Consider the following 25,980-nt stretch of genomic DNA (forward strand, 5'->3'; position numbering starts at 1 on the left):
CCGACTCGATGGACGTGAGTTTGAGTGAACTCCGGGAGATGGTGATGAACAGGGAGGCCTGGCATGCTGCGGTTCATGGGGTCGCAAAGAGTCGGACACGACTGAGCGACTGAACTGAACTGAAACTATAAAGAAAAGCAAGGTAATGTTTGTCATAAAATCTATAATATTGCTGAGGAAATGGATGTAGTCCTTAGGGGTACATAGGTTCCTTAAAATGTAGGAAGTAGAACATTCTGTGAAAGGTGCTTGGCTGATCTTTTAAAAATTTTCACTTTTTAATATATACAACAGAACTTTAACTCCTACGTATGTACATTTTACATTAGAAAAGTTTTAAAGTATTTTTCTTTAAAAAAGAAAAGATATAGAAAATGTTATGAAGTGTATTTACTATGCGTTTCCTACCTGTGCACTTATATGTATGTGAAAAAGGCAAAGAAGAAGCTCAATCTATTTATTATCTATTCATGGTAAGGAGAGTGCAAAGAAATATACTGAAATGGTCTTAGTATTTCTCTTAAGACGACAGATTATTTTGCACACATATTTTTGTATTTTCCAAAGTATTTTTTAACTATCACATTACTTTTAGAATCTGAAGGGAGGAGATACAAACTTTTTTTTACAGTTGGAAGAAAATGACAGCAGCCACGCAGTTATCAAGGGCAGGGCGTGTGGGCGGGGCCACGTGCAGGGGCGGGGCTACGGGCAGAGGGGCGTGGCCACGCGGAATGTGACGTTTCAAACCTGGGCTTCCGCGAGCACACTGACCAACGTGGCCTCAAATCCGGACGTTTGGACTCGGGTGTGGCCAGATGCGGCAGCTGGGAGGTGTCCAGAGCTTCCTCCCGCCCGTGCGGGGTTGAACTGCCTAGGTAAGAGAAGATTTAACTGCGCAGTTAAAAATTTTCAGCTTCCCAGGCTGGCCTGAGAGGAAGGGGGCCTTCAGGAGGAAGCTTGAGGAAGTTGGGGAAAATAGGAGCTCCTTTCATCCTTCTCACCCTAGGAATGAGGACCGTTTTCTACTGATAACCGTAATAAGTAGCCAAGAAATCATTTCCTGCAGGCAGTTAAAGGCAAGGAATTCCACACTGGGTCCCTGTACTCTACGCAGCAGACCTTACAGACCAAGATCTTACTTGGTTTATGAATAACAGACTTAATTTTTATTTTGTTTTGTCTTAACCTGTATTCCTTAATAAAGTGTATGATATGAGGTTATTTATCTCTTGTCAAGTGAAAGAAGATCATTATTTCAGAGTTCAGATTATATTATAGGCTGTTGTCTCCCTAACTCATGATATTACTGAGGAAATAAAGGCGCCCAATATCACTGAGTATGGTTTTAGGTAGAGAGACAATCTGAGCTCTCTCATTCTCTAAGACACAGACCATGTCTTCATCTAGGTACTCTAACATCATCAGTTCAGTTCAGTTCAGTTTAGTCGCTCAGTCATGTCTGACTCTGCAACCCCATGAATCGCAGCACGCCAGACCTCCCTGTCCATCACCAACTCCCGAGTTCACTCAGACTCACATCCATGGAGTCAGTGATGCCATCCAGCCGTCTCATCCTCTGTCGTCCCCTTCTCCTCTTGCCCACAATCCCTCCCAGCATCAGAGTCTTTTCCAATGAGTCAGGTCTTGACATGAGGTGGCCAAAGTACTGGAGTTTCAGCTTTAGCATCCTTCCAAAGAAATCCCAGGGCTGATCTTCAGAATGGACCGGTTGGATCTGCTTGCATTCCAAGGGACTCTCAAGAGTCTTCTCCAACACCACAGTTCAAAAGCATCAATTCTTCGGCTCTCAGCTTTCTTCACAGTCCAACTGTCACATCCATACATGATCACTGGAAAAACCATAGCCTTGACTAGATGGACCTTTGTTGGCAAAGTAATGTCTCTGCTTTTGAATATGCTATCTAGGTTGGTCATAACTTTTCTTCCAAGGAGTAAGCATCTTTTAATTTCATGGCTGCAGTCACCATCTGCAGTGATTTTGGAGCCCCCCTAAATAAAGTCTGACACTGTTTCCACTGTTTCCCCATCTATTTGCCATGAAGTGATGGGACCAGATGCCATGATCTTTGTTTTCTGAATGTTGAGCTTTAAGCCAAGTTTTTCACCCTCCTCTTTCGCTTTCATCAAGAGGCTTTTTAGCTCCTTTTCACTTTCTGCCATAAGGGTGGTGTCATCTGCATATCTGAGGTTACTGATATTTCTCCAGGCAGTCTTGATTCCAGCTTGTGCTTCTTCCAGTGTTTCTCATGATGTACTCTGCATGTAAGTTAAATAAGCAGGGTGACAATATCCAGCCTTGACGTACTCCTTTTCCTATTTGGAACCAGTCTGTTGTTCCATGTCCAGTTCTAACTGTTGCTTCCTGACCTGCATATAGGTTTCCTACCTGGCATGAAATGTGTTCTCTGGGTGTAGGTGGTGTATGAGTGAGGGAATGAATGGTTGAATGAGTGAATATCTTAAGAATCTGCCATTCAAAGGGGATTCAGCATGAGCATTGAAAAACAGTGTCAACCTTGTTTAAAGTTTGCTTTTCACAATACTTGTCTATAAAATATAAGTATCAATAAGGATCTCTTTTTGGAACACCAACAAAATATTTGCCATGTTTAATAAGCCACTAAGAAAAGAAAGAAAGAAAGTGAAGTCGCTCAGTCGTGTCGACTCTTTGCGACCCCATGGACTGTAGCCTACCAGGCTTCTCTTGTCCATGGGATTTTCCAGGCAATAGTCCTGGAGTGGATTGCCATTTCCTTCTCCAGGGGATCTTCCCAACCCAGGGATCGAACCCGGGTCTCCCACATTGTAGACAGACGCTTTACTGTCTGAGCCACCAGGGGAAATAAGCCACTAGTTTTAAATAAATGCATAAAAACTTATTTGTTATGATAACTACTTTTTAATCCCCTATGATTAAATTTAATGTGCTAATAATGTTATTATACACACAAAGGGGCTTTGGATCTTTTCAGATTTCACCAGTAAGAACTTGGGTCCTATAGAGAGGCTATCATTTAAATATTATTGCAGATTGGATGGACTGTTTTCCTCCAAATGGAAAAATAAATTGGGACTCAATAATAATATTTTACAGGTTTTTTTCCCCTTCATACACAACAAAAGCTCGAGAATTGTTTTGTAAAGGGAACTGTAAAGGTAGAAGAGAAGAAAAAATGCTCTGGAAGTAAGAGAGAGGCCAGAATCCTTCTAATCACCTAACTGCATACAGCATATAGTTTTTCTTCATTGTCCTGATTTGAGTAAGGAATGAAATATTGATTCTGATATGGAAGACAGGGATATGACTGGAGGCAAGACTGTGTTTTGTAGTATTTCAAAGAGGTTTTCAATTTTTCAGCCTCTTTTTCAACTGGCTGTACCAGTTCAGCACCTAAACTGGTAAGTTGTCATGGTGTGTAGCACAAGTGCATAATCAAGATAGAACTGAGATTTTTCTTTGTTCCCAAAGTGGACTTTTCAGTGAAGTACATTTTCAACCTTGTTCAATCTGTTACTCATCAGTGTTATTATAACCAAATAGCTAAAACTTCCAATCTGGTCATTTGCAAAGATATTTCCAGAGAAATAATCTTAAAGGCCATTCAGGAAAAATACCCTCTTCTTTTTCTTTGCCACAGTTTGAAATGGAAAATAACTACTTGTTACAGTATCTGCCCTAAATTCATAAAGTTGTTCATCTTTTGAGTAGTGAAACCAGTATGTTGGAAATTAATTACAACCTAAAGGAAAACAACAAATGAACATAAATAATAATTGTTATATACAGGACCTTAAAAAGGTCTCCAGGCATAAATCCATAGTTTCTTCCTAACAGCAGGACAGTTTTTTCTAATTAAGAAACACAATGACTAGAACCTCAAATCTCCACATAGAATTTGACTGCAGTTTCTTTTTCTTTGTTTTATGTGATGTATCAGTTGAAAATAGATGAATAGGTAGCCAAACCATGGAGGGTTATGGAAACAAAAGCTATACAAACCCCAAATGCTCAAGGGCTTTTAAATCCCTTTACATCAGGGATGTATATACTCAACTAGTATAAAATATATTGAGTCATCTTCCTGGAAAGTGTCAGTCAAATTGTAACATTTTGCTCCTATGAAGAGCCTTGCTGAGTTTTTTTCAGGGATGTTAATAAAATAAAATACTATAGCAGTCTAGTTTAAAGATCACTGAAGTAGAGACTATAACTTATCACGGCTCTGGCTAGATTTCAAAATATACAAGGTGAAGAAGCATAAGTGAGGGGTCCAATAGAAAGACCATTTTCCTGTATAATTTTTTTAAAATCAGTGAGCAATAATAATAAAAATGATGACAGCAATAGTATAACAGCATTTTTCAAGCACTTAGTGTTTACCAGGAAACCTTCTATTACTCTCTACAACAACCATGAGCTAGATATTATCATTAACCTTATTTTGTAAATTAGGAAACTGAGAGCACAATGGCCATTACTGATATCAAAATCATTCCAAATACTCCATGGGATGGGAAAAATAACTATGATGGCAAAGATTCAGCCTTACCTCTACATTTTAGAAAACCTGAAGGGGTAAGTTCATTTACATACTGTAAGAATTGATATAGATCGATATATACCTAAATATGTCTATTATGAAATTTTGAGGATTCATATATTTGAATCACTAATATTTCATAAATTTTAGGCAACTTTGAAAGGTAACTGATTTTATGCAGGATAAGCATGAGACTGTATCCTTTAATGTTAATGAATAGAAATTGAAGCTGAAGTCACACTGCAATCTAGAACTGCATGACAGGTGGAGAATTGATATGGTGTTGAGTAGATAATTTAAAGGGGAATATTTCAGACTAGTATTATCACTGAATAGAAATAAAAATTACCAGTAGAAACCAGAAGTTCTTGATTTCAATTTCTTTTTGTAGATGAATTAGTCATTCTGTTTAATTAAATAATAGTTATTAAACTATAATAAATTATATGAGTAAATCATTAATAAATTAGTTATTATTGATAAATAAGAGTAATATAAATAATACAATTTATTAATTTAAGATTTACTTAAGTTGTACGTGTGCTTTTCAAGAGCAGGCATTAGTACATGGAGTCAAAGTTAAGACAGATTAAATTCCCTTTAACAGAGAAAGGGGACTTGTCTATAACTCTGTTTGAGCTGTTTTTTTTAAATGTAATTGAAAATATTGGTCTTGCTTTTCTTCAGGCACCTTTAGCTGTTACTTATTAGAATGATAGTTGCACATATTAGTTTAAAAGTTATTGGCACTCAACCTGAGCCTGTGTTTCTCTGCTAGAATAACTTTCCTTAGGAAATTCCAATTCTGGGTGTTCATCTGATTTCACATGCATGAATGCTTCAGTGCTCTCCTACCAGTTATCACTTAAATTCCTATTAGCCAGCATAACTCAAGCAGAAGAATTCAATGCTGTCTCTAAAGATCACCTAAGTTATAGTTTGAGAAGACATTGTATTGTCACCATCCTCTTCCAAAAACGCTGTGCATTTAACTTGTTAGAAATCAGCTCAAGTTTGTTAAGTTTGAACGAAGGTTTAAGGAGCAAAACTATGACTACCACTTCACACCTCTGTTCAATAGACATTTGGAAACCTAGGTTTAAGTTGTAGGAAAAAAAGAATGCAATACTACCATGGCCTCCACAATCAGCCCTCAGCATACATTCCCAAATGTAACATATCTTTTCTACTTTAGGGAGGTGTATGTTTTGAGCGTCTATGTGATTCCTCCTCAGATGATGAGGATAATGTAGGCCTAGATGGCATTTCAATCTCCTTAAGTATTGGGGACAAAGCTTAATTAAAGACTCTCAAAAGTTCAGATCTCAGTTAATCCCCCCATATTTTATATTCACGAATATAGTTCACAGTGAAGAGAAAACATCATGTTAGACAGGAGAGCCATTACCAGACTGAGGGGCAAGACTTGAGATACATTACAAATCACAGCATCTATTCATTTAAACATTACAACCTGACTATGTACAGTTTCCCTTCACATGTCGCCCATGCTTTCTTTCGTCAGTTCCATGAATACAGAAAAGGAAGTATGATCTACAATTCACAGAAGCTCTATCTTCTCACACAGTTGCCATTTCTTCCCATTTTTCTCCCAGAGATTCTGCCTTTCACGGGCTTGCATGATACTCTGCCTGTGTCACAGAATTTGCTCAACCAGTACCCACACGAAACTGGTCATTTGGTTTTGGTCTTATCTTCCAATAGTAGGTGACTACCGATGTTTTCCACTTATCACTCCATCTCCCTACTTGTCAGTATTTTTCATTCTTCCAAATCTTTCATATCTACAATATACTCTAAAGAATAATGAGATGGAGCTGGGTTATGGGCAGGGAGGAAAATGTAGTTTTAAAATGTTCCTCAGGAGCCTGCCTCATTTCTTCTTCCTGGCTTGAAAATGCCTCTTCACTTTGGAACATGCATATCAGGAGATGTTGCCCTATGCTGGTATAGATGTTTTAAAGTGAAGGCTGAGGAAAGTTGATTCCATGAATTTTTGTAGCAGAATTCTGGAGTGAGCTCTTGAGGCCTCTTTTCTTTTAAAGTTAGAATGTGAGAATGCAGAGAGGGACTATTTGTACATACCAATCAGAGATAACTCAGTAATGATTTAAAATAGCCTCTTTGAGTAAATATTTAATAAAATTGAAGCTCTGGTTCTTTTTTATGCCTATTTCTCCAACTCAAGTAGTTACCCTTAAGAGGACAGAGGAAGAAACTCATCTTCATAGCAATCAAAATTGGCAGGGACCTTGTATCAGTTCCATTCTGGTCCTCCCTGGCCTCTATTGATACAGCCTTCTTTCCACTTTTTTCTTAGGATTGAGTGTGACTGAAGTATGATTGATCCTGAGGTCACTAATCTAATCATCAGGTCATCATCTTTACCAATTAATATATCTACAGCTGCAGGGAGATTAAGTCATAAAAAGAATCAAGCCTGGAGGGATTTTTTTCCCCTTAACACAACTAAACTTTAAAAAGTTTTGATAATGAGAGCAAGCAACTTTTTCATGCCCAGTGCCATTTGTTCAGGCTCCTCAGTGCCTTCAGAAACACAGGCGGAGAATTTCTTCTCTCTCTTCACTCTACGCACCATACACACAGACCAATAATTTACAAGCCACTCACATGAACTGCATTTCATTTGTGTGATTTTGTCCTCCTGGAGAGTTCTATAGAAAAACATCTTCTGATTTACCATCAGATTATTTCCATGACTTATAACTTGTATTTTCAAACAATGCAGAGATTGTAGGTGGGGGAGAAGAGAGCATGTGTTTAGGAAAGTCTTACCTCTATTGCCTTGAACATATTAGAGATATTTTAAATTCCTAGCTAACTCTTATATCTCGATCACCTACAGGTGTGTTTCTATTGTCTATTTTTCCTTGTGATTTTTGATTTTTTTCTTGGTATTTGGGGGGCATACTTGGTAATTTTGTATTCAATGTTGAATATTTTGTATAGGAGGCTGTAGAAGATTCACATGATGTATCATCCTCTGTAATGGATTCCTCCCTGCCTTCACTAAGCAGACAACACAGTTATTCATCTTAATTTAATCAGGAACTGCTATATGTTGAGGCTGGGCTGCAGGCCTGAAAATAGTTTATACCTAGGTCACTGTGGTTCCCAAGAGTTTCCAGCTGTATATCTGATGTTTCTTTAAGGCCATTTCTCCTGCAGATCTCACAAGACTGTCAAAACTTTGCATTGCTTTTGAGAGGCCTTCTACTTAGGTCTTTAGCATCTTGCCTCTCCCCTTCCCATACCAAATTGGCAAATGTCCCCCAGATAAAAATGGCTGTAAAAGTCAGCTCATTTTGATGAAGAAGTTGTACCGCATCTATTTTCCATTGCCTCCCATCTCTCCAGTACACTCAAACTGATGATTTGGTATTTAACCCTGCTTTTTCACTTGGTCTCAACAGAAATCCTGTCTGCTACCAACAAGTCCATGCCACCCATAATGCAGAAGTTATTATGTAACGGAATAATTTGAATGATATATTTTGTCTAGGTTCAAATTGTCAAAATAGTGATTTTAAAGTATCACTTTTTTTTAAAGTTTGATATACATCAGAACTTTCCTCAAAGAAGGTTTTTTATTTCATGGTTCTCTTTTTCTGGGATCGACTAGGAAAATATTAATCGATGATTAATATACAGTCAGTTTTCAAATATCACACAACTCTGTAAACCTGTCAGTTCAGTTAAGTTCAGTCGCTCAGTTGTGTCTGACTCTTTGTGACCCCATGAACCGCAGCACACCAGGCCTCCCTGTCCATCACCAACTCCTGGAGTCCACCCAAACCCATGTCCATTGAGTCGGTGATGCCATCCAACCATCTTATCCTCTGTCGTCCCCTTCTCCTCCTGCCCTCAATCTTTCCCAGCATCAGAGTCTTTTCCAATGAGTCAGCTCTTTGCAACAGGTGGCCAAAGTATTGGAGTTTCAGCTTCAACATCAGTCCTTCCAATGAACACCCAGGACCGATCTTTAGGATGGACTGGTTGGATCTCCTTGCAGTCCAAGGGACTCTCAAGAGTCTTCTCCAACACCACAGTTCAGAAGCATCAATTCTTCTGCACTCAGCTTTCTTTATAGTCCAACTCTCACATCCATACATGACCACTGGAAAAACCATAGCCTTGACCAGATGGACCTTTATTGATAAAGTAATGTCTCTGTTTTTTAATATGCTGTCTAGGTTGGTTGTAACCTTCCTTCCAAGGAGTGTCTTTTAATTTCATGGCTGCAATCACCATCTGCAGTGATTTTGGAGCCCAGAAAAATAAAGTCAGCTACTGTTTCCCCATCCATGAAGTGATGGGACCGGAGGCCATGATCTTCGTTTTCTGAATGTTGAGCTTTAAGCCAACTTTTTCACTCACCTCTATTACTTTCATCAAGAGGCTCTTTAGTTCTTCTTCACTTTCTGCCAAAAGGGTTGTGTCATCTGCATATCTGAGGTTATTGATATTTCACCCGGCAATCTTGACTCTAGCTTGTGCTTCCTCCAGCCCAGCGTTTCTCATGATGTGCTCTGTATATAAGTTAAATAAGTAGGGTGACAATATACAGCCTTGATGTACTCCTATTCCTATTTGGAACCAGTCTGTTGTTCCATGTCCAGTTCTAACTGTAAACCTGTAAATCCTCATTAAATGTAATTGAAACATGATTGAACAGATTAAAAATGTATCTCTAAATTATTTGATATCTTCTCTATATTAACTCCAGAATTAATTTCTCATAGACAAATGCATTTCTGCAAAATAAGTATCGTAATTTATACTATAAAAAGATTCAGAAGAAACCTTCAAGTAATAATACCAAAAACTATACAAGAAAGAAATTACATTCTTGTTTTTCTTTACTTATTTTTGATCGGTGAAGAAGGGACAGTCTAAGTAGATGAGAAGAGAGGCCCAGGGGGCTCTCTTTGCTCATTTACCCTCTTTATATATCCCAGAGGAGGGTAGAGGGAAGCTGCCTGTGCCTGGAAATGAGGCTAAGTGCTTCAAACCCGGGGACAGAGGTAAGAGACAATATGTGCCTGGGCAACTTGAGCCAGAGGCAGAGGGGTTCTGAGGAGAATACATGACGCTTGTTGCTTTGTATGGGGAAGCACCGACAGTGAGTAGATCACAGGTTTGTAAACTGAGCATACTGGCTTCGAGAAGGGGAACAATGAAGTTGAATTAAATGAGTCATTTGTGCAAAAATAGCTTAAACGAATATATACAAGATCTAAGTAGTTCCATCGGAAAGTACTTCATACTTGTTTAGCCGTTTAGTCATGTTCTACTCTTTTGTGACCCCATGAACTGCAGCCCTCCAGGCTTCTCTGTCCATGGGATTTCCCAGGCAAGAATACTGGAATAGGTTGCCATTTCCTTCTCCAGAGGATCTTCCTGGCCCAGGGATCAAACCCACATCTCTTGCTTGCAGGCAGATTCTTTACCACTGAGCCACAAGGGAAGCCACTTCATACTTATCTTTAGTAAAGTATAAAGCTAGAACTCTTGCAAAGAATCAGATAAGCTCTACTAGTTGGCTCAAATATATTTATGATGTAAAATGGATTGGCATGCATAGGAAGGCAGATAAACAGTTCATTTTCTAATCTCCCTCTCTCTCTTCTATGCCAGGTTCTATGGAAAGTACATATAACATTGTACCATTAATCCTTAGGCCAATCATATAGAAAATCTAATGCAGTAGTTTCTCAAGTGTTAAAAATAACCTTTTAATGGGGAGGGAGGTGGGAGGGGGGTTCATGTTTGGGAACGCATGTAAGAATTAAAGATTTTTAAATTAAAAAAAAAAGCCTAAAAAAAAATAACCTTTTATTTTTCAGTCTCTGAAGGAAAAGGCAACTTAGGGACTACTAAGCTAAAAAGCACTGTAAATGTATTAGAAAATATTAAATTGACAATAGTCATACTTCTGCTATATAATATGTTTTGAGATTAGGAGATTTCTGTGTTCACTCTCCACCTGTTTCCACCCTACTCCAGAATACAATTTACAGAGATTTATGATGATCTTAGGTGAAAATAAATATCCAGTTCAACCTCAGGGAAAATGATTTAGGAACAGTCTCATATTCTTGCCTCAGGTTCTCCTTGTGAGGTAAGAGTGGCAGATATTAATTATTCATGCATTACCCTTGGTGCACCCATTTTATGGATCATGCACTATTTGACTGGTTATATATGATTACAATGAAAGTAGATTAGCTATCCTGCTTGTGATGGATGTTCTCTCATTTTACCAGTTGCTCTCCAGGACACAAAATCCACAGGGAATAAATATCCTGAGATTCAATTTTTATGTAAATATTAGTTGCCAACTTGTTGAAACTGAAGAAAAATGATGTGTGTATGCATCTGTAAACAAAGTTTCACAATGTAAAGCAAAGCAAAGTATCAACTATTAAACATTATTAGTATGTTTTATAAATATGTTTATAATTTGTTCATGGTATAATATATATGTACTATGTTTAAAACTGTAATAGCTACTGTTTGTAGAGAACAGATTATGTGCCAGATGATTAATCAGTTTCTAAAAAACATTGCTTTGTTAATCCTTCAGTCACCCCTATAAGGAATGAATTGGATGAAAAAACAAGATCCATCAAAGTAAAGTAACTTATTGAAAGTTTCTTCAGCAAAAAAGAAAGATTTAGGATTTGAGCTTAGATCTCAAGTCTAAAACACAGGCCCTGATGCTGGGAGGGATTGGGGGCAGGAGAAGAGGACGACAGAGGATGAGATGGCTGGATGGCATCACCGACTCAATGGACATGAGTTTGAGTAAACTCTGGGAGTTGATGATGGACAGGGAGGCCTGGTGTGCTGCGATTCATGGGGTCACAAAGAGTCAGACACGACTGAGTAACTGAACTGAACTGAACTGAACTGAGGAAAGAGCCCAGTATTTTCACCTAATAGGAATTCAAGAAGTGTTGGTTGACTAATGGATGTAATGAATGCCTGAAAATAATCCATCCATATAAGCCTCTCTTTCAGGAACGTACGCATATAGACCTTCAAGTGTTTCTTAAGTATCAGCGCCTAATGCAGACTGTCTTCCTGTCAGACTGCTTCATCAGTGCCAGCCCAAGTACCCGTTTTACTGCATCCACATCCAGGATAAAAATGTGCTGGCTCAATGCCAGCATGGTCACCCAACCACTTGTATCAGACTCCACTGGAGTAGACTGAACTTGGACATGCTTACAGCACCAGCAAAGTAGCATTACCAAAAGAAAATAATTTTCTAGGAAAATCTAGCATGTTTTAATATTTCAAAAAAGTAATGATCATAACACTGAAACTTGTTGAACATTTTAAAAAATTATTTAATAGTTTGGCATTGTTTCTCTTAACACTTTTAATTTGGAGTGGTATGGAGTTGGAGTGGGAGAGTCAGAAGGTGGTGCATATACTGTAACCACGTTAACCCTTTGGACATTTTATATTTCTAGTACAGCCCTCCTCTGCTTATCAAACATGAAGATTCCCAAGATCACTCCTGACCCAGTAAATCAAAATTTGTTGGACCTGCAACCTAAGAGGCCTCAGAAGATTCTGATGCATATTAATGTATGATCTCCCATTAAACCATAAACTCCTTGAGAATGGAGGTGATCTCTGCTTCAGCATTGCATCCCAGTGCTGACACAGGTCATGACACAGGGTAGTTGCTTAGTCAATCAGGAATGATTGCTGAATGAATGGAATTCTTAAGGTAGATTTTTAGATATCATTAGTGTATCCCACTCTTTCATTGTCTACTTTATGCCACAAGTTTTTGCTTCCAGCTGAGTACACTGTATTTTTAACAAACAAGTTTTGATTATGTTTAAAGTAATGTGAGGTACACCTGAAATCAGCACAACATTGTAAATCAACTATAGTCCAGTAGGATATAAAAATTAAAAATAATGTTGCTGTGATGGAACCTAGAATCAGACCCTTTAGACCAATTTCAAGTCCTGCTGTTACCACTAAACAGAGCTGTGCCCTCTCTGGCCCTCATCTCCAAAATGTAGAAATTGGAATAGATGTACCCTATGATTCCCCTCAATTGCTAAAAAAAAATCATTTTTCATGTTTAAAAACATTTGTTTTAAAATAATGCAGTATCTATTATTTAAATTTAAACATTTTAGTACACTTCTACTTAATTATTGTTTCTTGAAACTATAGGATTTACTTTTTTAAAAAAACACATAAAGTCAAAAAGCACAGGCTACACATGTTTGTATCAGATACTTCAGTAGTGACCAACCCTCTGTCTGAGCATTCTAATAACACTGAATCGTGAAGGCAAAAATGACCATGTAGCCATCATCACAGCTAAGATTCATGCACACAAGAATCATCAATGGATGCCATATCAAGAGAGGCAGTTTGATGAAGAACAGAAAAACTGCAGGTTTTAAGTGTCTCCACACAGACCGCTTGTAAGTTGTAACAGTGAAATTTTTCTCTGGAGAAACTAGATGACAGCTTGACCAGGTGATTAAAATTTTCATCACTGGACTTCCCTGGCGGTCCAGTGCAGGAGACGCAGTTTTAATCCCTAGTCTGGGAAGATCCCACATCCCACTGGAGAACTAAGCCCGTGCCATGCCCCTCAACTACTGACCCTGCACTCTGGAGCCCTCACACCACAACTGCTGAAACTCGCACATCCTACAGACCATGGTCTGCAATAAGAGAAGATCCATAATCAGAAGCTTGCGCACCACAACGAAGATTAATTCCCACTCACCACAACTAGAGAAAGCCCATGCACAGCCATGAAGACCAAGTGCAGAAATAATAAGTAGATTAATTTTAAAAACTTAAAAAATATTCGCATCACCAAAGAAAGACAAGTGCATTGTGTGCTTCCAAACACGGGACCCTGAGAAAGAAGACACATCAGTTTGTGATATAATCTTCCTGGGGATGCTTTACCCAATTCTAAATATGCAGAAGTATCTACCGAATAGGCAGAGTCTACTGAATTGCTGGTTCTTACTTTTAAAAAATGCCAACACTTTGGACAACAAAGAAAGGCTAAAGGAACTGGTTCAGAGTAAGACTAAAGAGATGTGACAACTACATGCAATACATTTTCCTAGACTTGATCTTATACCGGAGGAAAAAGTACTAAAAAGAATGTTATGAAGACAGTTGACAAAACTGAAATAGGGACTATAGATTAGACAACAGCATAGTATCAATGTTAACAATCCTGGATTTCATAACTATATTGTGTTACATAAGTGAAATATCCTTGATTCTAAGAAATATGCACTGAAGTAACAAAGGGTAATGAGACATGATGCATGCAACCTACTCATAAATGACTCTGAAAAAAATGAATAATATAAATTTACATACATGAATGTGTGTCTCTATAGCTGTCTACACTACATACACACATACACACACACTGGAATTATAAATGTGGGCAAGATGTTTAAAATTGGTAAATCTGGGTTAAGGGCAATTGAGAGTTCTTAATGTTATTCTTACAACTTATCTATAAATTCGCAATTATTTCCAAACAAGTTAATGGGTTCATTTAAAAAATACATTTGTCACCTCTGGGTGAATGTAACTTTAAAACATGTTTGAGAACAGTTAATAATTTAAAGGGTAAATAAAAGGATAAGAAATCTTTGTGGTTACTGTTCATTAATTGTGTGACTTTCTGCAAACAAAGCACTAAACTGTTCAATATATGTTTCTTCATTTGGAAATTGCAACTGGGATAACCATTTACCTTGTGTATTATGGTGGAGGCAGTGGAGTGAGGTAGAAAGAACCCTGAGAGTTGCAAGATATGATTGAAAGCACTGTTTTGCTGTGTGACCATGAGCAGGTCATTTCACCTGCATAAGATTTCATTGTTTTCATCAGATGAGAATATATTGAGACGCCTCTCCATCTCCACCCTTCTACAATTCTAAGTTATATTTTAAGAAATAAAATGTGAAAGTCTAAGAAGTAAGCACTATAGCAACAGAATTAAAGAGTTGGCCAAAGTTAGGGGAAAAAATTTTTTTTTCTTTATACATCTGTATAGTCTCAGCCTCTTAAGTAAATAGAAACTTGGATTACTTTTACAGACAGACAGTGCTATGTTTGCAAAGAAAGAGAACTTTCTCTCAGGATGCCAATGAATTTGCCAGGCTGATTGCATTTATGCTTCAAGAAGAAATGTAGCCAAAGGTCTCTGAAGTACGTTGAAGCATGACTTGCCTTACCCTCATATTCCTCCCAAACCAAATGAGTTATTATTATTCTTTTTACAATCAAGTTAGATTAAGGATCTTAGAGAAGTACATTTGTATTCTTATTGACCACACTTGTAAAGATAGCAAGTTGTATCCTTATGACTTCCCCCAAAAGGTCTGATTTTTCTAATGCTTTTGGTTCTGAATGAGCCACACTTCATGTCAACAGAGAACCAGGGAAATTATTTATCCCCTAACAAAGACTAAAATAAAAGAGACCAGGGTAGGCACATCATAAATATTGTTGACTTAGAGAAGAAAACAATAAAAATAGAAGGAAATGAAAAGACAGACAGAATCAGGATGCCACAGTGTCTAGAGAAACTCTCCATAGTGAAGTCAATTTGTAAAAGCTAGCTTATATTTAGGGGCCTGTGTGGTAAGTTGCTTAAGTTGTGTCCAACTCTTTGTGACCACCTGGACTATAGCCTGCCAGGCTCCTCTGTCCATGGGGTTCTGCAGGCAAGAATACTGGAGGCAAGGGTACTGCCATAGCCTCCTCCAAGGGATCTTCCCAATCCAGGGATCAAACCTGCATCTCTTGTGTTTCCTGCACTGGCAGTTGGGTTCTTTACCACTAACGCCACCTGACTTTCAACTAACTGTCTAAGCTCCTGTAATATGGTACAGCAGGAAAAAAAGAACATAACTATGAATTTGTTGATAAATGTACTGTAAGATACAATCATCTGTTTGCCCAGTCAACAAATATTTATTGTGTACTCTGTGTCAGGCTCTGAATATGAGGCAGTGAATTAGGCATACAAGGTTCATTGTCTCAGGGAGCTTATATCCTGGTGTGAAACGGTAGATTCAAAACCAATACAGTATTGTAAAGTAAAATAAAAATAAATAAATAATGAAAAAAATAAATGACACATATACATAGACTAATATATGTGACTAAATATATCTGTGATAAGTAGTATGGTGAGATTTAAAAGATATATGACTGGGCTAGACTAGGCTAAGTCACTTTATCGTGTCCGACTCTTTGCAACCCTATGGACTGTAGACTGCCAGGTTCTGTCCATGGGGTTCTCCAATACGACTGGGGGAATTACTTTTAATTAATTAGAGAAGATTTCTTTAGGAACAACCTTTAAGCTGTAATCTGAATAATGTGAAAAACACAATGAAGAAAACGCTCATAGACCAACTACTGCAAAGGCTCCAAGGTGGGAATGAACTTGTTAAAACAGCAGAACAAAATAAAAGCCAAGAGGCTGAAACAAAGTAGACAAAGCAGGAAATGCAGGATGAATTTTCAGGTATAAGAGGTTTTTATTCTGTTCTAGGTATTGTGGGCAGCCACTTAAAGATTTAACACAAGAATATGGTGGGATCTGATTTTCATTTAGAAGGATGACTTGGCTGCTGTGTGTGAGAGAACAGCTTCAATAATCTAGGCAAGAAATTATGGGGTTGGAAAGCATCAGCATGGGTATGGATAGAGGTGGACCTTTGAAAGAAAAAGTCAGTAGGACCTCATGATGGATTGGACAATAGAATTAAGTAAAAGAAGGGAAGGAAAGAAAACTCATAAGGTTCTGTTCTGACCAATGGATGTGGGGGCTTATACTGGAAGGGGGAAGACTGGGTGATGGGTAACTGAAGATGAGATTTAAGAGACTTGTTTTGGGCTTTAAAATTTTAAGATGTATATTAGGCAGTCCAAGTAGAGGTGTCACACGGTGAGGTCTACAGTTTTGAATTCCTGGGAGTATTCTGACGGCTAGAGTTGTAACCCTGAGAGTTATGATGGTATTTGAAGCAACAGGATTGGAGAAGATCACCTAACCAGACAATGCAGATGGAGAAAAAAAACAGCTCCAGCTGTTGGGTGTAACAGAAGAGGAAGGGCCAACCTCAGAGATCAAGAATGAGTGGTCAGTGAAGTAATAGGAAAATAAGAATTGCAAGGTGCCATAGAAGGGGAGATGATGATGTTCCACTAATGAGAGTGTCATCAGTTAAGAATACTGCCAATAGGTCTGGCAGATGAGATACTCGGCAACATGAAAGTCACTGATGACCTTTGTCAGAGCAGTCTTAATGGAGTAGGAAAGAGTGGAGTCTGCAGAGATTGGATTGGGGAAGAAAATTTGTGATGAAAAAGTGGAGACAGAGAATATAAAAACTCTCTTCAGTCCTTTTGCAGTGGAGGGGAGCAGCAGTTATGGGATGGCAGCAGGAAGGAGATGTGAAGGCAAGAAAGTTTGCTTGCTTTTCCTTAAGGTGTTGCTAGATCTGTGTGCGCATTAGTGGATTAAGCAAGAGAGGAAGTGATGATTGCAGAAGCAAAGTGGTTGAGAGGTTTGGAGACACAGGATTGAGACAAAAGCATTTAACCTTTGAAAGAGTGGAGGCGTGTTCAAGGAGGCCGCATGTGCAATGAGCTCACTTCTTCTCTTATGTGCCATTACATCCATTATCCCATCTGATTCTCACATGATTCTCCTGAATCCAATCATTCCCATTTCTGGGGGAGGAAAATAATGTTTAGAGAGGTTGGATAATTTCTCCTAGAACACACAGTTTATAAATAATATATCTAGAATTCAATCTTTTTGTGCAACTCCAAACTGAATGCTCTTTCCACGGTGTAAAGCCATGAACAATGAAGATACCTTTCTAATGCTGTCTGATGCAACATAACAAATGTTCACAGTGTACCAGGTGCAATGAAACACAGTTGCTTTGATGCCATTATTACCATTTGGTGACTCTCTGATCAGCAAATGGTTTGTCAATTTCAAGTCTGGAATCCCCCACTCATATGGAAGTGTAGTGCCCACATTATTTTTTCAGAATTTAATGACTTCTGGAATAAAACAGGACCATACGTATACTTGCAACTAATGATCTTATTAAAAATGTCTAGTGCCTTTCTCAACAAATCTGCTTCATATACTTGTTAGCTGTAAATTGCCAATTAATCCTTTTTCCACCTAATAGAAAGTCCACCCAATAAAACAGTGATAAAATTGAATACCTTGTTACTAAATTTTGAAAAAAATGTTTTTTAAAGTAGAGAAAGTGTAAATCCCAATCAATGGTGGTGAAATGCAGAGGAATTTATTATCCTGTGGTTCAAAAGTCATGGAATTTGACATCAACTGTCCCAAGTTTAAGTTTTAGGTCTAAATTATCTTGGTGACCCCTCAAGTTGTTTAATCACTTGCTTTCCTCATTAGTAAAATAAGGGTAATAATATTTATGCAAAAAAGTTGTTGTGAGAAACAAATGGAATAATCCAGTGAGATAAACTTGTACACTGGGAGTACTTGTTGGCTGCTATTATTATTCAGATAACACTACACAGTATGTTTTATTTTGTGTTTCTTAATAAGTATCGTGAGCCCAATTCATTCTCCCTTCCGATAATGGTGAACTATTCCTTATGATTACGTGGATAAAAGAGAAGAAAAATTGCCTGTATAGGAACACCTCTCATTCTGCCTCTTCCAAAACCAAATCTCTTCAACTGCATCAGTCCCCTGTTCCCACAGAAGCATGTTTGTTATTGCTAGCATACCACTCACCTCACCTATGTGCTCCTTGCAAAGCGCAAAAATGTATTGAGGACCTATTAGTTTCCAGATTCTGAAGGCACTAAACATCAGGATTAGACTCTTCTCAATGTTATGTGGCAGCCTGGATGGGAAGAGAGTTTTGGGGAGAATGGATACATGTATATATATGGCTGAGACCCTTCACTGTCCATCTGAAACTATCACAACATTGTTAATCAGCTTCCCAGGTGCACTAGTGGTTCAAAACCTGCCTGCCAATGCAAGAGACACAGGAGACGTGGGTTCAGTCCCTGGATTGGGAAGAGTCCCTGGAGGAGGACATGGCAATCCACTCCAGTATTTTTGCCTGGAGAATCCCAGGATGGAGGAGCCTGGTGGGCTCTAGTTCATAGGATTGCAAAGACTTGGATAGGACTGAAGTGACTTAGCGTGCACTGGAATGCAAAAGTAGGAAGTCAAGAAACACCTGGAGTAACAGGCAAATTTGGCCTTGGAGTACAGAATGAAGCAGAACAAAGGCTAATAGAGTTCTGCCAAGAGAATGCACTGGTCATAGCAAACACCCTCCTCCAACAACACAAGAGAAGACTCTACACATGGACGTCACCAGATGGCCAACAGCAAAATCAGATTGATTATATTCTTTGCAGCCAAAGATGGAGAAGCTCTGTACAGTCAGCAAAAACAAGACCAGGAGCTGACTGTGGCTCAGATCATGAACTCCCTATTGCCAAATTCAGAGTGAAACTGAAGAAAGTGGAGAAAACCACTAGACCATTCAGGTATGACCTAAATCAAATCCCTTATGACTATACAGTGGAAGTGGAAAATAGATTTAAGGGCCTAGATCTGATTGAGTACCTGATGAACTATGGATGGAGGTTTGTGACATTGTACAGGAGACAGGAATAAAGACAATCCCCAAGAAAAGGAAATGCAAAAAAAGCAAAATGGCTGTCTGAGGAGGCCTTACAAATAGCTGTGAAAAGAAGAGAAGTGAAAAGCAAAGGAGAAAAGGAAAGATATGCCCATTTGAATGCAGTGTTTGAAAGAATAGCAAGGAGAGATAAGAAAGCCTTCCTCGGTGATCAATGCAAAGGAATAGAGGAAAACAACAGAATGGGAAAGACTAGAGATCTCTTCAAGAAAATTAGAGATACAAAGGGAACATTTCATGCAAAGATGGCTCAATAAAGGACAGAAATGGTATGGACCTAACAGAAGCAGACGATATTAAGAAGAGGTGGCAAGAATACACAGAAGAACTGTACAAAAAAGATCTTCATGATATACTCTGCCGGGAGAAATATCAATAACCTCAGATATGCAGATGACACCACCGTTATGGCAGAAAGTGAAAAAGAACTAAAGAGCCTCTTGATGAAAGTGAAAGAAGAGAATGAGAAAGTTGGCTTAAAGCTCAACATTCAGAAAACTAAGATCATGGCATCCGGTCCCATCACTTCATGGCAAATAGATGGAGAAACAGTGTCAGACTTTTTTGGAGGGGGCTCCAAAATCACTGCAGATGGTGATTGCAGCCATGAAATTAAAAGACACTTACTCCTTGGAAGGAAAGTTATGACCAACTTAGATAGCATAAACTCAATGGACATGGGTTTGGGTGGACTCCGAGAGTTGGTGATGGACAGGGAGGCCTTGTATGCTGTGGTTCATGGGGTTGCAAAGAATCGGACATGACTGAGCAAATGAACAGAACTGAACTCCAATACAAAATAAGTTAAAAAAAGGGGGGGGGGATTGTGATGAATTCTTGCACCTTCAGCACTTCACAGTCTTGTTAGACAATGTCTGCTCTATGCCAAGTTATTTACCTATACATCCCTCTCGCCATCCTACACCCTCACCCCCATGCATTCTAGAATGCCGAGAATCCTGTCTTGGTCATCCTTGGTTTCCTTTATAACACATAGCATGTGACATTTCTCTTGGTAGGTGTCCAATAAATTATTATTGGATCAAAGAAACATTCTGTAGTGTGTTTTTTTAAAAATATCAAGGTGTACTAGTGGACTAACAAGCAAGATGCTTTTTCTTATAATGTCTCTCTTACATTTAACAGCAAGTTAAAATTAGATCCTTTCTTTTTTTTTTTTAAAGAAAGAAAACCATAGCAACTGTGATGTTGAATGTTTCAGAGAGCAAATTTTTAAGTATTCTCTTTTTCTGAATTGCCCATGTTTAAGCTGCTGATTTCAATCAAAATGCTAATAAATAATTTGTCATACTAACAGCCATGTAAACCACTGATTGTATCTATGAAGTGATAGAGTCTCCCATATAAGACAGAATGCTTAATGAAATGTTCTCAGAAAAAATGAATGTGTTGAAAATCCACTGAATAAATTTTCAACAGTTACCCTCTGGAAATGATTGAACATTAACCTTTGTTTCTAGTACCTGCATTTATTATAAAACCATCAAGAGTGTTCTGTTTCATATCAATATTTTCTGGAGTTTTTAAAGACATGGCCTCTAAGAGGAAATCAATTTTACAGTCTTCTAAATGAAAGAATGGGTATTTTTACAGAATGTTATCAGTGAATACTTCTTTGATATACATAATGATTATCTAATAGTTTTCTCTAAATGTATTTTTATTGAAGTAATGATTAAAATGTAACTCAGTGCCTTAGGAACACTGACTAATGTCATGTTAATCAACTTGAGTACTAAAAAAACACTGAAGAGGTTGATAGTTTAAATCTAGTTGGTAGATGATTCACTTGAACTATCAAAGAAGAAAATGTACTTTACCCAGGACCAAATTTAAAATGAAACCAAACAAAATGTAGGAAAACCACCTCAGAAACAACTCTTAGAAAGTTAAACCAAACCTTTAAAAAATCTAATTTACTTCCCTTAAAATTTTTAAATTAGTCTTTGATTCACAGAATCCATACTGATCAATATCTATTGAATGTCTGCTCTATGAAAAGCACTGAACTAATGTCAAGATAAACAGATTTCTGTTTTTAGGGGGCTTGGTGGAAGAAATAAGTCATTCACATATAACCATAATGTGGAAAATAGGACTGTAAATGCTGTCGTTATTCTAAGGAGGGAGAGATGGAAAACTTCTGGCTAGGTTTGGACAGGTAGAATGAGATGAGAACAGGGAAATGGAGAATTCTTAGCAGACAGACTGAAAACAAGTATCTTTTTTGGTAGTAACAAGAAGTTCAGCTTGACTACAGAGCAGTTTGCAGAAGGTGTGCTAAATAAGTCTGGTAACACACATTGAGCTAGCTGGTAAAAGGCCTTAAATTCCAGATTATTTAAATGGTGTTGTATATTTAAAAAAAAAAAAAGCTGTAAGTGAACAGTTTCATAACACTTTTGTAGACATGCAACAATTTTTAGAAAGAATTGGCTCTAAATCTGAAGCTGAAATCACCTGATTTAGAACAACACTGAAAGATATTGGTTGAGTTTGGCCATACTTTTTCAGCCTGTACATAGAGGTCACTTTTAGACATTAGGATATTTATTCTTGGTTTTTGTGGGGACCTGAATTATGTGTTTCTTGGACAAATTTGGGATATTTACTCTTTCAGATGTTTGAAAATGTCACAAATATTTTCCCTTGATTGCTGTATATGCCATGTACATTTCTTCCTCCTCTGTTGTTGTTTGGGGCCTCCTTGGTGGCTCAGATGGTAAAGCGTCTGCCTGCAATGCAGGAGACCCAGGGTTCGATCCCTGGGTTGGGAAGGTCCCCTGAAGAAGGAAATGGCAGCCCACTCCAGTACTCTTGCCTGGAAAATTCCATGGACAAAGGAGCCTGGTAGGCTACAGTGCATGGGATCACAAAGAGTCAGACACGTCTGAGTGACTTCACGTTCTTTTCCTTCTTTCTTTCTATTGTTGTTTCTTGCAAAAAACTGCATTGAAGAACAAAACTGTGATCTGTATAGAGACGTTAAAGGACTGATGAAGAAATACTCAGAAGCCTGTTTCTTGAAAAAACAATTAACTTTCTTGCAAAGTAAAAAGGTGCATAGTTGGGTTGGGGGTGCAGACAACTGACAGGAAGACTGGAGTAGGGGAATTTGAAGGAAAAGAGGTGGAAGGAGAGAGGGAAGGAGGGAGAAAGAGAGAACAATTACCTCTTACAAGAAGTGGTTGTAAAGATAAGTTTATGTATTCAAGAGGTGAAGTAAATGCAGAAGAGAGAGGTAATGCTGCTGTAGACACTAAAAATTACTAGCCACAACCAACTACAGATAATCCCACATATTTTAGCTACTATGCTTGAAGTAGAGAGAGTTTAGAAAAGATACCCAGGAGATACTATGAACATCTTTAAATAGCTTAAAATTTGAAATAGCCCATGCTGCTGCTGCTGCTGCTAAGTTGCTTCAGTCATGTCCAACTCTGTGCGACTCCATAGATGGCAGCCCACCAGGCTTCCCCATCCCTGGGATTCTCCAGGCAAGAACACTGGAGTGGGTTGCCATTTCCTTCTCCAATGCATGAAAGTGAAAAGTGAAATATTTCCTGTTTATATATTTGAAGCTGATTGTAAGAATGAATATGAATCAGAGATCCTTAAAATCAGGTATTTTGAGCTTTAAACAAGTTTTAAGAGCATCACATCTCTTTTGCATTGCAGATAGTACTGGACAAGAGGGGAACACAAATATAATTTCTATAGTATTGGTAAGAAACAAGCTGAGTTTGGAACTTAGCCACCTTGTGGTATATAAATCCTACTCAAAATTTTATAAAACCCTTAAAAACTAATATAATGTATGTATGGCGTTAGAGTTTTACTACTTCCATGTCTATAGCTTTACTCCTGAAAAAAGCTTATTGGTACAGATGTATATCTTGAGTCTTCATCCACTGGAGATCTTAATTCAAGGACTGAAGCTAACTTTTCTCAAACCAAAATGTATGTGGCATAAAAGAGCAAATAAAGATAGAGTGATGGTAAGGAGTTTTTCCCTCTCTACCCTGAGTAGCTACATTAGTGATCCAAAAGATATACTGGATACCAGCAATGAAATCAAGAGAGGAAAAGAAAACAGGGCCTTTCCTGAATGCAGTTATGCTGTGATGATGGGTCTAATGATGCTCAGCCATAACTATCTCTTTCAATACTGAGTATAACACAGACTGGCAAAATTTTTAATCTTTTAGGCGTTTTCCCCCACATAGACACAATGTACTAATAAATCAGTGCAAATCACTGGGGAAATATTTTTCTAGTGTTTAACTTCTGCAAATTAACATTCAAGATAGCTGGTATTAGAATTATTTGAAATTCAGTCTTTCCTATAAGATAATACGGATCATCACAGTAGATGTTTTGATGTGTCCAATTTTGACCTGAACCATTTCTGATGACCCAAGTTCAGTGTGGTAAGGAGGTGGAAAGTGCCTCGAAGGTTACAGTCATATATACAGTTTTGTATCTTCCTACACTTTGCCAAGAATTACTGTTGTTAAACTTCTGGATCATTTTAAAGGTTTTCTGGGGCATATCTGTCTTTCAAGCAAACAAATGAAAATAATCAACATCAATCAACATCTTATGATTAACAAAATCATAAGATTTGAGAAGCTAGTCAAGACTTTCTCTTGAGTCAGGCAATGACATTGTAGCAGTTGAAAATAAGCAAGAGTGTTAGCTTTTATTTCATTATTATCTTATCATATTTGGCTCTTCTTTCTTACATTTTCTCTTCTCTTTGTGTTCCGAGTCTCCTATTAGGTATCCTAAACAACAGCATGCCTTAGAGGAAGTACTCCAAATCAGGAGTTAGTGACTGGAAGTAGCGATCCAGGAAGGAAATAGCGATCCAGGAAGGAAATAGCGATCCAGGTTCCCCCAATGACCAACAGCATGACTCATATAAAGCAACTTAATATTTCTGTCCCTTAGTTTCCTTGAAAAAATTTGTTCCTTATTCCTATTTATCCTACAGAATTATTTCCAGAACAGGATACAATAGGTGAAAGAGTCTTAAAAATAAGTACCGACCAAACTATACCATAACTAGTTTAACACATTTTATATTTTGAAACTAATCTAGAAGCAGAAATAGTATGCAGAAATCTTTGAATCAAATAACGGTTAGTTATATTTTTGAACATCTGTAATTTAAGAATATATCTCATCTTCATATACTATGATGCCTGATATCATTGCTACCAAAATATGAATACAGTAGACTCAAGTTGAATCTGTGGCTCCTTGAGATGAGAGGGTGAATGCCAGGTTCTTCTGCTTTCAAGTTCATGCCAAATAAGAGTTACCTTTAAAGCTGTTTAAACTTGAGATTCCCATTAATAAGAGGAGAAATAAACTGAGGAAACATTGTGCTCATAACAGTTTCTGGAAGCCTTTCAGAGGAGGCAGCTGTGGTTTCTTTCGACTCCTAAGTCTATTATGCAGGTTAGCAGTATATTTTATAATGAGTTCTAGACCACCTGCCTTCCTGAGGAAATTAAGATCAAGATATATTTTTTTAGGTCTTTTTTTTTCCTCAGTGGTTATGTATAAGATTTTCCTATTCAATGAGTTTGAGCACCCCATAAAAATATTCATTCAGTGTTGTTCAGCTATAGATGATTATTTTTAAAGACACTGTCTAAATGTGTTTTCAATGAATTCTTGGGGAATTTTGAGACTAAAACATATATTTCTCTAGTAAAACAGTCAGCAGATGATGTCTATACAGTTTTAGTTTAAGATGATGAATACCTACAATGAATTAAACAGCAATTTCAATGAAGTTAACTATATAGTCTGACTAAAACTACTGGAATTTCAAATTTTCATTTTAATTATTTTTCTTATTCTCACCCCTTTACAGGTGTTTTAAGGGGCAATCAGTGGATTCAGGAAGCAGTAGGAGCTTGGAGAATACAATAAATAAGATCTTGTTCCAAAGATAAATACAGCAACAAAATGTCCACTTTAGCAAACCCACCCAGCATCCTGGAAATGCCACAAGAGATTAAGAAAAGCTGTGGAGACAAACAGGTAGAAATCACAGTTGAAAGAATAAAAGTGGCAAAGAGTCTCAAAGAAAAACAAGGCAATGATTTAGAGAAAGTGGCCTTTAAACGGAAGGCAGAAGGTGATGAAAAGCCAGCTGGAAAGAAAGAGGCAAAGATAATAGAACTTGACAGTCTGTTGATCACCATGCCCCTCCCTCATATACCCTTAAAGAATATCATGGATGTGGAGGTGAAGTTGGTCTACGTTGATGAAGAGAACGTGAGCTATGAGTTTGTAGAATCCTACCCATCCACTGGGAATCAGCCAATATGCCGAGCTGCTGAAACAGTGGACCCTTTGCGTGGACCTAATTTCAGCGTTCTGCCTCAGATTGACAAATGGCTTCAGGTAGCCTTAAAGGATGCCAGTTCTTGCTACAGACAGAAGAAATATGCTGTGGCAGCAGGGCAGTTCAGAACAGCACTGGAGGTACGGGGTAAGAGGAAACAGATTGGTGATAGTAAGCTGTGAAAGGGAAAGTTGTGATTACTGTGAGCCACTCTGATCATGCTGTA

General features: G+C 37.9%; 1 protein-coding gene across 4 annotated transcripts in view; it reads left to right on the forward strand.

The window, feature by feature from the left end:
* The first annotated feature begins 709 nt into the window (after positions 1-709).
* SPATA16 (spermatogenesis associated 16) overlaps positions 710-25,980 on the forward strand; it is a 269,495-nt gene continuing 244,224 nt past the window's right edge. Inside the window, exons 1-2 of one of the 4 annotated variants that reach the window (XM_069579806.1) lie at positions 710-878; positions 25,278-25,894. In XM_069579806.1, the coding sequence (XP_069435907.1) occupies positions 25,373-25,894 (522 nt within the window). In that variant the 5' untranslated portion in view covers positions 710-878; positions 25,278-25,372. Of the gene's footprint in view, positions 879-4,477; positions 4,601-25,277; positions 25,895-25,980 lie in introns of all 4 variants that reach the window. The other 3 variants (XM_069579802.1, XM_069579823.1, XM_069579816.1) reach the window with 3 other exon arrangements.

Source organism: Ovis canadensis, chromosome 1 (genome assembly GCF_042477335.2).
Source record: "Ovis canadensis isolate MfBH-ARS-UI-01 breed Bighorn chromosome 1, ARS-UI_OviCan_v2, whole genome shotgun sequence".
NCBI classification, from domain to species: Eukaryota; Metazoa; Chordata; class Mammalia; order Artiodactyla; family Bovidae; genus Ovis; species Ovis canadensis.